We start from the raw sequence: 13,483 nt of genomic DNA on the forward strand, positions 1-13,483 counted from the left end.
TTCCTTCTTCTCAAACATGAAACCATGTAAAACTCTGTTCATTAATTCCCAGTGTAAGGCAAAAATAGATGCCAGATGTACTCTCAGGGAAATTGCTACTTGGAATTTTAAGATCACACTTTGAATAGGGCTTTAACATCTTGAAAAGAACAGTCGTTCACCAAATATCAACAAGATGTTTACTTCAAAATTTAATATTTGCACGCAGAGCCAACTCTAGCCTGCACCATAAGCAGATTTTGAGAACACAAGCAGTAATTCACAAAAGGGAGATCCAAGTTTCCAGTTGAGTCTACCTAACTCCAAGTACAGGGTCAGAAAAGATATTCCCAATCTTTTAATGTGGCTACAACCACAGCATCATCTACAGGACTTCACCACACGAGGCTGGGAGAACCATGAAGGGCCTCTAGAGCAATTCTGTAACCATGAGCGCAAGGGTGCTGCGTGGCACAGACCATCAGGTTTTATTACTGGCCACAAACACACAAGTTCAGCTAAATACTCTACCCTTGTACGGAGATAATTACCAGGTTTTCAGAATAAGATTAGACCATTATTCTAACATAGAAATACTTTACTCATCATCTTATTTATGAACACCCATCCAAGAAAAGGATTGACCAAGCACTGAAACAAGTGAAAATCCCCAAAGTTCAGTGCAGAGTTCTAAAAGGCTTACTTGGGATACAAATCTCAGTTAGTATACATGATTAAGTGCAGGTAGACTTCTGACTAATATTAATCACAAATGCTTCCATTTTTACCATGCAAACATTTTAATTGTTCAAGTTCTCTTCCAAGCATGGAGAGAATGACATTATTAGAAGGATAGAAGTGGACTATTCCACAGTGGTACTGCATACAAAATGACCAGGAACTTCCCATAACTTTTGTAATAAATGCCTGTTGTGTTAATTGAGGCTGAATACCCACAGGATATTATTAACATTTCCCCTCCAGCAACTGGTCTAATAAAGAAACACAGAACATCTTTGCTGTAGTACAAAAGTTTACAGAAAGTCTGACAATTTAATTGAAGACAATACAAAATATGTTGCCTGAATTCAAATAATTTATGTAAAAGTACATGAATGATGAAAATATTGGTGAGAAGATTTGGGTAACCATATTATCATATGCATGTTCTTTAGTTTCTTTCCCTCCCTAGAGTTAATATACAGTCAAAAATACATTTATATTTTAAGTTACAAAGACAGCATTGCAAAAATAAACACAATTTCAGGTCTATCAGCCCTTTAACATGAAAATTTCCTGTTAATACAGGACATACCTAATAGAATAAACAAAATGGAGTAATACTGAAGTCTCTGAATAAGCCTGGTCATGTTTGGCTTTTCCTTTTATTGGGGGATGAATAACAGAAAACAGACAACGGAAAGCAAAGAAGAGAATTTGTCAGTGCTCCAACATTCAATTTTGTGTTTTAAACAGCATATCCAGAGCATGGGATTGCTTTCACCTATTTACCCCCCGAAAAAAACATCCTCCTTGTTAGGAGACTCAGGGTACAGATCAGGCATAGATCTTCCATTCCACATGAAGCAATACCACATCTATACAAAAGTCGATCCTGTAGGCAAAGCAAGCTACCCAAACTGTATACAGGGTGGCATCCTGGCCAAAGCAAGTACTTTCAGCCTCCAGCACAGCCACAATTTCACTCAAACCATAAATTATTTTTTCAAGCTTGTCAAATACCGAGACCCCAGAGAATCACTTTCATCACTACAACATCAAGCAACAGCCTGAAACACCCAAGATTTCTTACCATGAGTCACTTGCCCTTCATATTTTTGTGGTCAGCTAAACAGTTAACAAGGAAACACATGATTAATTTCTTTAAAGGTATTTTAGTTCATTGTTTCTTGTTAAAAGCATTGGTTGCAGTACAATAGTTTGACATACAGCAACAAAAACATACTCGATTTACATGCACAAGCCATTAAACAATAGTACAGTCGTTCCTATAGCCTTTCTAAAATGGACACTACTACGACAGCTGACATTTAGCTTTCTGATTATTCTTACGAGCTCTCAAGAAGTGATGAAAACAGTGTTCCAGTTAATACAACAGCAAAGAACAGAGCCATTGCTGGAAGATTCCAATGAAGACATCAGTGCCTTAATGGGAGGCAATGTTGGTATTACAGCTACAAAAGAAGCTATGCAAAGTTGTTTTATGTGCACTCAAACATAAAAAATACTGCATGTATTACATGCAGCTTTAAGATATACCAAAAAACAAGAATACACATGTAGCAGAAGAAGAGTTAGAGTTTAAGGCAAGAGAAACTTATAGATGCTTTAAAAACCTGATTATTGAAGTAATGTATAACAGCAGCAATCAGCAATCCATTGGGGGAAAAGTGCAGTTTTCTAGTAGGATAAAAAAAAAAAAAAAAAAAAAAAAAAAAAACCTTCCAATTTTGAAAATGCAAGTATTCATGTTCCATTCTTGCCTAGAAGATTTCTTTAGCTTTACAGTTTGGTCCAGATTGTTGTAATTTAACTTACGAAGAAGAGTATGTGTCATTAGGACTACTCACTGCAAGTTTATAAAATCTGTTTCTCAAAAACAGATGCAACTGTCACCTTCATTAAAGATTGGTGTTAAAGTTTCAGTACTGCTATTATGGTGTTTCTGGAAATGAGAATAGAGAAGTCAGATTTATATTTATGACCGAGATGAGCAATCAGCTCGGTAAAACAAGTATGTATCTTGGGATTTTTTTTTTTTTTAAACATTTCTTTCTAGGTTTAAAAAGAGTCAATTCTAGCAATAAGACTCTAAAAGTGCCCTGGCTGTGCCCCTCCTTTTTAACGACTTTTCCAAGTGGTAGTCAGACAGGTAAGAAAGCCTCTCCTATGAAATCAGTCACCAATTTAGAGTTACACTATTGGAAATTCAGATACTGAAATATTATGAACATTCAACATGATGGTTATAATCACAATTCATTCATGACCATATAAAAAAAGCACAATTATATGCAACTGCACTGTCAGATCTATGATACACCAAGTAAGACTGCAAAAATAAAAGGCAAAAAAGGAAAAAGGCCCGAAGTCTCCATTTCTTTTCTTACCAAATGTCTCACAGCAAAAAAATAGTAAAGGTTTAATCTTAAATACAGAGTTATATTCTGCAAATCAGGTCCTCTAATCCAGACTGATGGTACTTTTTATCATCATTTCAACTGAGCCATCTACTACAAACTTGCAATGCCAGCACTAATTCATACTTGGTAACCCAGACTTGTCCACTTATATCAATTATTCACACCTTATTTTAGAGAGAACAATAAATAATGCTGTGGCTTACACTTCTTAAATAGGAAGAGGTCTCAATTCCTGTAAACCATGTTCAAAAGCTAAGGAAATTAAAGGATACTCCAACTGAATTCTCAGAATATTGCTCATAATGGAAAAAAAGGCATGAACATGAAGGTATGGAAGGTGTCAGAACACCAGTTTAAGAAAATGATCATGGTAAAGAGACTACACTGGAAACACTTACCTTGTAAAGGCATTTAAATGATGATCTCAGAAGAGAATTAATAAGAATTGTAAAGAAGTGCAACTAGACTGTAATAAATGGCTGAAATATCTGCTTTAAAAGTAGTGTAAAATGGTGGCTGGTGAGGGGGCAACCAGTCATCTTGCCGACTTCAAAATCATCTACACTGACCCCCTTAATAATCTGCATTAAAGGACCTGATAAAAGCAGTGAATTTTTTGCCATGCAATTACAACTGTTAAGCAACCAATATGCAACTCAAGACTGTCATCCATGGCGGATTATTGAAGTAATAATCCATTAAAGAACAAGGTCAAAAGGGGGAGTGGTAAACATCTGTTGTCATAAGTGAAAACACTTCAAAAATTTACATTAAATAAAAAGCTAAATGGCTTCTTATAAAAAGAAGTATTGAACACAACAAAGCCACAATAAATTAGTGTTTCCATAAAATGACATGCTGATGGTTTTGTTCCCAAGTCTATACACTTTCTTTTTTTTACTGTCTGTTAATTCCTAAGTGTTGACAGCATAATTGAATAATTGAGGTACATTAGTTTACATTTGTATATGTCTTGTAAAAACGTTAATTTTTTTCTTCCAGTTTTTCTTCCTCATCGCCAAAGAACAACAAAGGAAACATTCCTAAAATGCAGCCAATGGTCACTCCAATAGCTTTACCCTAGAGAAAGGGGGAAAAAATTAACAAGTTTCTCATAGATCAGTTGTTACTTATTTTCTGTGTAGTACCACCACAACCAGGAATACAGACCCTTCTTTCTAGCTTTTGGTTGGGAGATACATTTTTCTCAACACGCAGACTACTAACACAAGCTACAAGGGACACACAGCTATGTATATGGAAAAGTGACAAGATCAGAAACAACGTATGTATGATAAAGACAATTCTGAGTAAGGATGAAGGGCATGACCCATCAGGAGTGGCACGTGTGGTAAAGGAGAAGACTAAGACTCAAAGGATCAGTAAAACGGCTAGGAAGACAGGGCAGAAAAAAGTCCTATAAGGTGCAACTATAAAATTTATTTTCTTGTATCTGGTAATGCAAATCATCATCAAGGCCATGAACGGCTCATGTCAAACATGACAGTCTGCAAGGGCACACGGTACAGACAAAAAAAATAGTTTGGGAAAGATTTCACAGTTGACATAGATGTAAAGGTCAACGAGAAAGGCAACATCCAAACCACATTTCTACCAGTAGTAGGTGGATGGCATTGAGAAGCTTCAGATAGGATAGTGGCTAAGTACTTAAAAGACAAAAGAAAAAAAAAATCAATAAATAAAAGGAGCATAAAGGCTAAGACACTCAAAAGTCCTTTGCATACAGAAGGGTTGTGAATGAATGCTACTGGAGTGACTGAGAATTGTGCCACAGACTCAGCTTCCACTGAGAAAATTTAAACGTTAGACTAGAGGGCAGCCAACTCACAACATATCTAGCTCCTCTTCCCTGCTCACCGCCTTGATATATCACTGCTAAAAGCAGACTTTTTTCCTGAACCTTTCCTCCGCAAATGTTACTTCTCTTCCCTTAGATTTGCGAAGAGATTTTTCTCCTCCAGAAATTTTCACTCTTGCAAAGTGAAAGAAATCTCAACACTAGATATAGTAGTGTTTATTTAACCACAAGTGACTTGGTATAAAAATAAACTAACACTCACTGCTAAAGTGGGACTGTTTAAATGTTAATGAAGTAAACACCATGAAAATGCATCTACAAGATGAGTGTCCTGTAACTGAGCAAGTTACTATAATTAATACACAAGTGATTAATCTAATCTAAATAAATCTCTAATCTAAATAAAAGTTAATTTCATATTCAAGCTAATTATAAAATATTAGAAATGAATACATACTAGTACAGATACATTACTAATAAGCACTTGACAAAGAATATATAGGAATAAAACTGCCAAAGATGATGAGACATACATACTGTCATGACTTTCAAATTAACTATCTTACCATTGTAGCTAGAGTTCAACCAAGGAATTTGGACAGCATTTGTCAAGTCATGGCAGAGATTATCCATGCTACCAGTTAGTCATGACTTGTCCCATACAAAAACCACGCACAACCAAAACAGTGTCATAATGCTTCTTGACATAAATTCATAGCCAAACCTTCCAAATATTTAAAATTTTTAGTAGTCATTAAGTATTTAAAGGCAAAAGTAACAAAAATATTATCACTAAGTATCACTAAGAAAAAAAAAATGAAAGATGAAGGTCTGTGTAAATAATCCTGAAAGGACACTTACCAAATGTGCACTGAGACGTGTTTGCCACATATCAGCTTGTTTGGGTGTCAGATCAGGAATTGACAGACCCAATCTTGAAGCTAAAGCTTCTACATAACCTGCAAGACTGGAAAGACAACAACAGAAAAAAAGAACACGTGTTTTCAGATCTAAAAATGTCTGAAAGAGAGAATTTTGAACTATTTGAAGCACTGAACTTCAATAATGAATAGCCTTTCCTTCAGTACACACAGTAATAAAGCCACCAAAAGACAAATACAGGAAAGTATGCAAAATGTGATCTTAAGTTTGAGATGTAAATGAATTAATTTTACAATCAGAAATGTTCCACTTGCACACTGTTCAGCAATAAGCTTTGTTATATGCAGAAAAAAAAAGAGAATGGAAACTATGCAAGCTTAAATGAAAGTAATCTGCTGCATCCCTTTTAATAGAAAAAAAGCTCAAGTGCCACATTTTTGCTTATCAGTAATAGAGAGGTATTTCTAACTCTGCAGATGTTTCTTTCTCCTTAATATATGCACCCTAATAGCTGTATTCTATTGCAAAAATGTATTTCCCAAGCTGTTCATAGCACTAGCCATACCGGGTCAGAGGAAAGGCCCCCCAGTTCAGCACCCCATCTCTGACGATGAATGACTGGGAGCAAGTGCTTACAGGAACGGTACCACAGGACAAGAATACAACCATTACTCCTATACCCTCCCATGGTCCAGAGCCTGGGGCTTAGGGAAAGTTATATTTACTGTTACGTGGCTTTCTTGAAAAGGTGTTGGACTAGAGAAAGCTAACCTGAGTTTCTCTGATCTGAGCACAGGTTTTCACCTTCTACTCAGAGACATTTAATATTCAGAGCCAAGCTTTCAGATGATCTTTTCAATCTCTCTCCTTCACATGTATGCAAAAAAAAAAAAAAAAAAAAGAGAGAGAGAGAGAGAGAGAACTATTCGCTGTTCTAAAACTGTGGCATGGTAATTTTAACCTCAACAATGAATATAATTCAACTTTTTCTTTGCAAAGACAGAAACCATTTCTACAGTTAAATGGTTTACTGAAGAACAATTCAAGAACTGAAAAAAAAAAAAATTTTCAACAGTTTATATGGTACCAGTTTGTTAGCATCAACTAGCAACACTAGTTTGTTTTCAAAGCAGGAAAAAAAAATCAATATAATCTTTAAAAAGACAGACATACCCCAGTCCAGCTAAATCTGAAACAAGGTTTCCCAAAGCAGCAGCTGGAAGGGGAAAAGGGAAAGAAGTATTATTTTAATAACACAACCAAAAAAATAAAAAATAAAATCCACAATCAATCCCCACAAGTGACTCTCACTCTTACCAGTATATGTTGCACAGAAGACTAAGAGTACCTTTCCTACAGCTAGTCTTCTAACCTTATCACAATTTGTAATATCTGCAGTAAGACTAAGAATAGTAGGAACTGCAATTATTTCTGAACTTATATTAAGAAAACTTTATGAATACGACAAGACGGTGACACATGGAAACTGATATAACAGCTTTTCAGATCAAATGTAACAGCCATACAGGGTTGCAGTTTCATACATTTAACACTTTACAAAAACACTTTCCAGTGCCTGAAGAGATACAAAATCACTAGAATTAGAAGGAACTGTTACTTGCGTACATAACTGATAAATATTTTTAAAGCAGGCATGATATCCATGAATTCTGTTAATTTAGGAGTAAGTACTTCACATGCAGTTGAATATGTAATACTTTAATGTTATATTCTTAAAATACGTGATTTCACAGCAAATCTTAGCAAGATGAAGCCGTCTGTGACTGTCTTGCATTGCAACAGAGGTTGCAAACCTCCAAATCATACACAAACTTTCATTTAAGCAACAGGGGAGTTTCAGACCAGTGCTACACCTGCAGCTAGTATATTGCTTGAGCAGGAAGCACAAACACTTTTTAGTCAACAAAATTCAGAAGTCTTTTTTTTCCCCCCACTAAGCTTAAACCCAGTATCACAGATGCAGGGAGGATGCAGCAGAAAACTTGCTATGTAAAACACTACATTCTTATTTTATTACACTATTTCCTTTCACATTTGAGATGTCTAGTTGCAAGAGAAAAAGAAAGAAAGAAAGAAAAAAGAAAAAAGGCCACACTTAGCTTACTAGCAACAATCAGAAAAGCCTGGCATTCTCAAACAGGCAAATTTCTACTATCCATGGGCAGTTTCTGTTTATATTAAGCATGTCTTTCTTGCAGATACAGTAGAGCTGTTGAGCAGGTTCAGCAGAGCAACAGAGCAGGGCTGCTTCTGAGCCACTGCATAGTATCACATCGAGGCAAAGAAGCCGGCAAGGACAGGGGACAACATGGAAAAGACTCCAAACACTTATCTTCACTTAACACTGCAAGCAAACAGCAGCTTGTCCAACAAATAGCAGCAGTTCCATTACAGAAATGTAAATATGCTTTTCCAAGTGACCTAGGGTTCAAATTTTTGTATTAAAGGAAAAAAAAAAAGAAAATACCACATCACTACAAAAGCCAGTATTTCAAAGGCAATTTGAATTGAACTTCCCTTTCTGTGGACAGAATATATCCTTGCTTCAGCCAAAGGCTGTTTCTTTATTAGGACAGGCAGCTGTAAGACTAGAGCCATTTCAAGCCTGGTAGCCCATTTTCAGCTTAAAATATAGACATGTGCCATATTAGTCTACATATGTTACAGTCTTATTACTTGCCTGCCATAGTTGAAATTCCTAGGACAACTCCAATTGACAGTTCTATTTGGGTTCCCTGAAAAATAAGATTTTTTTTCATTATTTGAGGGATTTGGAGTTAAAATAGACGATACCTCTTCAACTAGCCTAAGATTTGCTTATTGCTTGTTCATGTTAAAATTGAAAGAATAAATAAATGTTATTTCTAATAGATCTGCACAGATCCTATCCTCCTAGCATATATATTTCCCCTTAGAACGAGGGCCTACTCAGATAGTGTTTTAGTAATATATATCATCTCATAATGGCCACCTAATGGACAAAACAATAATCCCTATCTCTGCTTACCACCTCGCCACTACAATTCTTACCTGAATGTACAGTTCAGAAAGCAAACTTCTTCTACAAATCCTGAGCAAACTAATAAAAATGCAGTATCATGTCTCGTATCTTTTAAAGAAAAATCACACTGAACTGCAGGATGATAGACAGTGGTACTTAGTGGGGAAGATGAGAGACAACAGACATAAACTGAAACAGGAGAAGTTCCAGGTGCATATAAGGAAATTTTTTTTTTCCCCACTGTGAGGGCAGTCAAATTCTGCAACAAATTGCCCAGAGATGTTGTGCAGTCTCTATCTTTATAGGTTTTCAAGACCCAAAACCTGGGTCTGACCTTATTGTTGACCCTGCTTCAAGCAGGACATTGGAGGTCCCTTCCATCCTGAATTATCCTATGATTAAGATCAGGGCATCAATGACTATTTGACCTAAGAAACAGCATCTTTGCCTTCTACTCCTCTTCTTGTCCCACGAGTTCATTTTATTTTCCAAATGAAGAAGAAAATATTTAAGCTTTCCTCTGCAATGTCAGGCTACATCAATACAAATCAGTACAAGTACTAACTATAGCTGTATCACCCAGCGCAAAGTAATACATTAGTAAAGAACAGTGAAGACCTACTCATCAATGAATTATAATCACATTTGGCTACCAGTAAGAAGAAACAAAAGAGTATTGACTATGCAATCACAAATGTGTCTTACAGCACAGATTAGGAGAGGAGAAAAGAAAAAAGCAAGTGTCTTTTCAACCCAGTAAAATTTGTTTTAGTGCTCGCCTTCAGGAGGAACAACACTCCTTTGAAAACATTCTGCAAAGTCTGAATAAAGCACGGAAATTTTCTTGCTAGAAAAACTGAAATAGAAATTAGTGTGTTAAGGTAGAGGGAAAGAAGCTTCTCAAAGCTCTCATTTGCTCAGTTAGCACAATGAACACTTGTAGATGACGAAGCATGCTGACTTGATCAAGGAATTAAAAAAAGAACTTACCGCAGCAATCATAATTGCGTTATCCAAAAATCCAAACCCTACAAAAGGTAATGCATTGTGGAAGAACACTAAAAGAAATAAGTAACAAAGAAATAATAAATATCTATAAGAGAGTTTACTAGCTTACATGAATAAACTGACATATCAGTTTAATAGGCAGACATTGCCTTTAAGAAAAACAAAGACAACACAAAAAAAATCCCTTTCCTGCTATTTCTGTTAGTGACCTGTTTATTTCTAGCAGGTTTGGTAAACCCTCTGCTACATCTAAGTGTTTTCAGTAGCTTCTGAATAACCAGTTAAATCAACTTACTCTTCACAAATGCTTGTAAAATTTTGGATGGAAGCCACTATGCCTGCTAGTGCATAAGAGAAATACTTAAAACTACACAAATTTTGATACTACTTACAATCCTTCCAACTGATGCTGCAGTATCACAGAAGATTGCCAAACTCTGTCTCAGACTCTGCATTCTTCTCTCATTCTAGGAAGCGGCTTGAAATAAAGCCCCTACTTTCTCTGCAATTCCCTCTCTATCCCAGTGCAAGAGATCCATCTTCTTCAAATATTCCTAAAAATTCATTTATTTTTTTTTTTAAGAGTATAACCTAGAGCTAGGCAGTTCTTATCATATAAAGCAGAGTACCCAAAGACTCCTTGAGCAAAGCCTGCAAATACTTCAAAGATGGTTTTCACTAATGTGTTAATTATCTCACTATTCAACCCAAACTTCTGTATCATGATTTTCTTGGTGCACTATCTTGAATACAATTAGACTTGAAGAGGCTCCTTAATATATTTTTTAAAGAATCAAGTTCCATCATTTATTTTTTCATTCTTGAAATTCCAAATGTATTCTGTTTGAAAATATTTTCTTTTGCAGCAACTTGGAACATGCTGGTCTGGATAATTTCTGACAGTAAGCACAGTGATACTGTATCTTTCCTTTTGTCTTGTTCCATTTTCTCTCCCAAGTTTTAGCTTATAAAATTCCTATGGAATTTGCACGGCATTGCCTCTAGCTGAGTCTTAAGGTGCTAGCATCATAAGACTAAATACAGCATTAAGGACAGACTACTTGACTAAAAATTAGCTTAGAAAATCAGTTCTTTTCACTTTTTCAACTTTTAAAATGTATCAGCTATTTAAGGCTTTTTCACTTCAGATGTGACGGACAACCACATTTGATAAATGTACACAGACGCAAACATACGAAGAAGGAAGAGAGAAGAGTGTATGAACTTCACAGTCACATGAAAAGAAACTAGCAGCTCTTTCTTTTGATTCTACTTCCTACAGACAGCATGAATATGTGATCACATAAAAAAATCAAAAGCCATACTTGAAGAGATCTTTCGTGCTCAGGTACCAAAACACATTTGAACTTTCAGAACTACTTTGTCAAGAGCAAAAGCACTTTCTTAAATGTAAAGATAATAAGAATAAAGCATGTGATATGTGAACTTTTAAAAAAATTTAGAGTAGGATAAACAAAATACAGAAAAACAAAAAGGAAAAATGCACACAAAAAGATGCCACTGCTTTTCCAAATCTGCGCATCTAACTGCAGATCTGCAGAGCGGGCTCAAATTCTTACTGAAGTTGACAGAATTTTGGAGTCCATGGAATAAACAGCACTCCAGTGACTAACACACACACGCACAAGCAGATACGTAAAACAGGAGGAGATTTGCATAAATGACTGTCCACTGATAAAGCTTAAAAACACAAAGATACATTGATTTGGAAATTGAGCCAGAATTTAGCATCATAAAGAAGGACAAATCTATTTCCAAGTTCTGTCATAATTTTTTATCACTGCCCAGTCTGTGTGACTAGAAGCAAGTCAGTAGTTTCAAGTTTAAGTACACAAAACTGCACATACTACTGCAGTATCAATGCAGCTTGGCTTAGGAAAAGTAATTTTTGCTACTGGCTTTGAAAATTCTCTTTCCTTTGGGCTTTCAGTCCTAGTCCCATTATCTCTCCAACTGAGATATTATGAAATAAAGATAACAGGGTGATTGTGCTTTTGTTCATCTACTACTCTGCACTACAGGGATGAGGACAGAGTAACTCTTGTAGGAAAAAAAGATGAAGCAATTCAAATACAAAGACTACACAAGTACTCAACTACATTCAACAGACATTCTTATTTTACCATGTCTCAGTTGTCCTGGAGATGGTGGTGCAACCTCCAACTTCTCTAGAGAAGTCAAAATGAAATGAGAAAGTTAGCTAGTTCATCACAAAATAAGTTTATTATAAAATAATGAATTTACAGAATTACCAGCAGGCAAAAAAGCAGTTATGTTGATTAATATCTTTAAAACTTGAGGAGCAAAAGCTTTAGATATCTATATTATTTTTTTATACCAGGTAACATGATATTAAAAGCCAAGAACTCTCTCAGACTGATATTACGATATTAAACTTATAAATAGAAGTGATTATGCAAAATAACAGCTTATACACTAGAACAGCCCAATAGCCACCTTTGTTACTGGATTAAATAAGAGTGTTAGGAAAAAAAAAAAACACACACTAGAATTAGAAAACAGGACATCTAATGAATACAATAATGTATTATTTATTTTTAGAGGTACTCTAAGCAGGCAGCAGACAACCTTCATTCCTCCAGCCAGTTTTGCAAAATCCCCTACCATTTCTGTGCTGACAGCACATATCTGTTTTCAGCTACCATGAGAATGAAAGAAATACTACGACATGAAAGACCAGGGTGTCAATCACAGCAGATCCAGTTTGGTCACACGTTTTGGGTATCCTGGGCTCCAACCGTTGCGAGCTTAGGGCAAGGACCCCCTTCCTGAACCCCGCACAATATTTCAGCGGAAGCTAATGCAGCTTCTCTGAGTGATAGACGATGAGCAGAAGGCAGCAGCAATAGGCATCCATTTCACAGCAGATTTCTGGGGCATAGGAGAGGAACCAAGCTACCTACTCAGTTTTTTTTATGGACTTTGTGCCAAACAGAAAACCCTTCTTCAAAGGGCTGGGGGGTAAGGACCCCTGTATCTCCCAGTACAATGAAACCTGAGCTTATAGATTTTTGGAGCAGGTAATTTCTGCAGGCAAAAGTTTTCTCCTGTAAAATAATCAGGAAGCTTATGCCACTATGCTAGGTTTTCAACATGTACTTGGGGCTACTACAGTAGCTAGCACAAAAATGCTACAAAGACAGGCTGTCAAACAGCCAGGCAGTCTGCATCATGTCTGAACCGCACAGATTAGACTGAGCATCCCTGCAGCAGCCAAGCGAGCTGGTATGCTCAAAGCTATTGCAAAGGTGTAACTAGTAAATTCACCTAACTTGATGTTTTTGTTTGGTTGCTTTTTAATTTAGACCATGACACCAGTATTCAGCCAAACAGGACACTGGCTTCCAAGAGAACTGCATTAAATTAAGCTCCTAAACTATAAAACCTTTCTAGCTTTAACATCTACTCGAGAGCTGCTTTCTCCACCTGCCAGAAAGATACAAGCCTAAAGGAGCATTTTCTACACATCTGAAATTGCAGCTAATATCACCATAAGATTTTACAGCTAAATCTGTTATCACAGGGCAGAAAACATAAGCAACAGGAACTACAGCCAGGGCATCCCTA

The 13,483-nt window shown here is 36.2% G+C and overlaps 1 protein-coding gene across 1 annotated transcript in view; it reads right to left on the bottom strand.

Moving 5' to 3' along the window:
* Positions 1–760: 760 nt before the first annotated feature.
* TMEM65 (transmembrane protein 65) overlaps positions 761–13,483 on the bottom strand; it is a 30,341-nt gene continuing 17,618 nt past the window's right edge. Inside the window, exons 3-8 of the mRNA XM_062570603.1 lie at positions 12,019–12,063; positions 9,857–9,924; positions 8,546–8,600; positions 7,018–7,060; positions 5,824–5,929; positions 761–4,223 (exon numbers count right to left, since the gene is read on the bottom strand). Of these exons, the coding sequence (XP_062426587.1) occupies positions 4,128–4,223; positions 5,824–5,929; positions 7,018–7,060; positions 8,546–8,600; positions 9,857–9,924; positions 12,019–12,063 (413 nt within the window). The 3' untranslated portion in view covers positions 761–4,127. The remainder of the gene's footprint in view (positions 4,224–5,823; positions 5,930–7,017; positions 7,061–8,545; positions 8,601–9,856; positions 9,925–12,018; positions 12,064–13,483) is intronic.

The sequence above is a fragment of the Rhea pennata genome, chromosome 2 (assembly GCF_028389875.1).
Source record: "Rhea pennata isolate bPtePen1 chromosome 2, bPtePen1.pri, whole genome shotgun sequence".
NCBI lineage: Eukaryota > Metazoa > Chordata > Aves > Rheiformes > Rheidae > Rhea > Rhea pennata.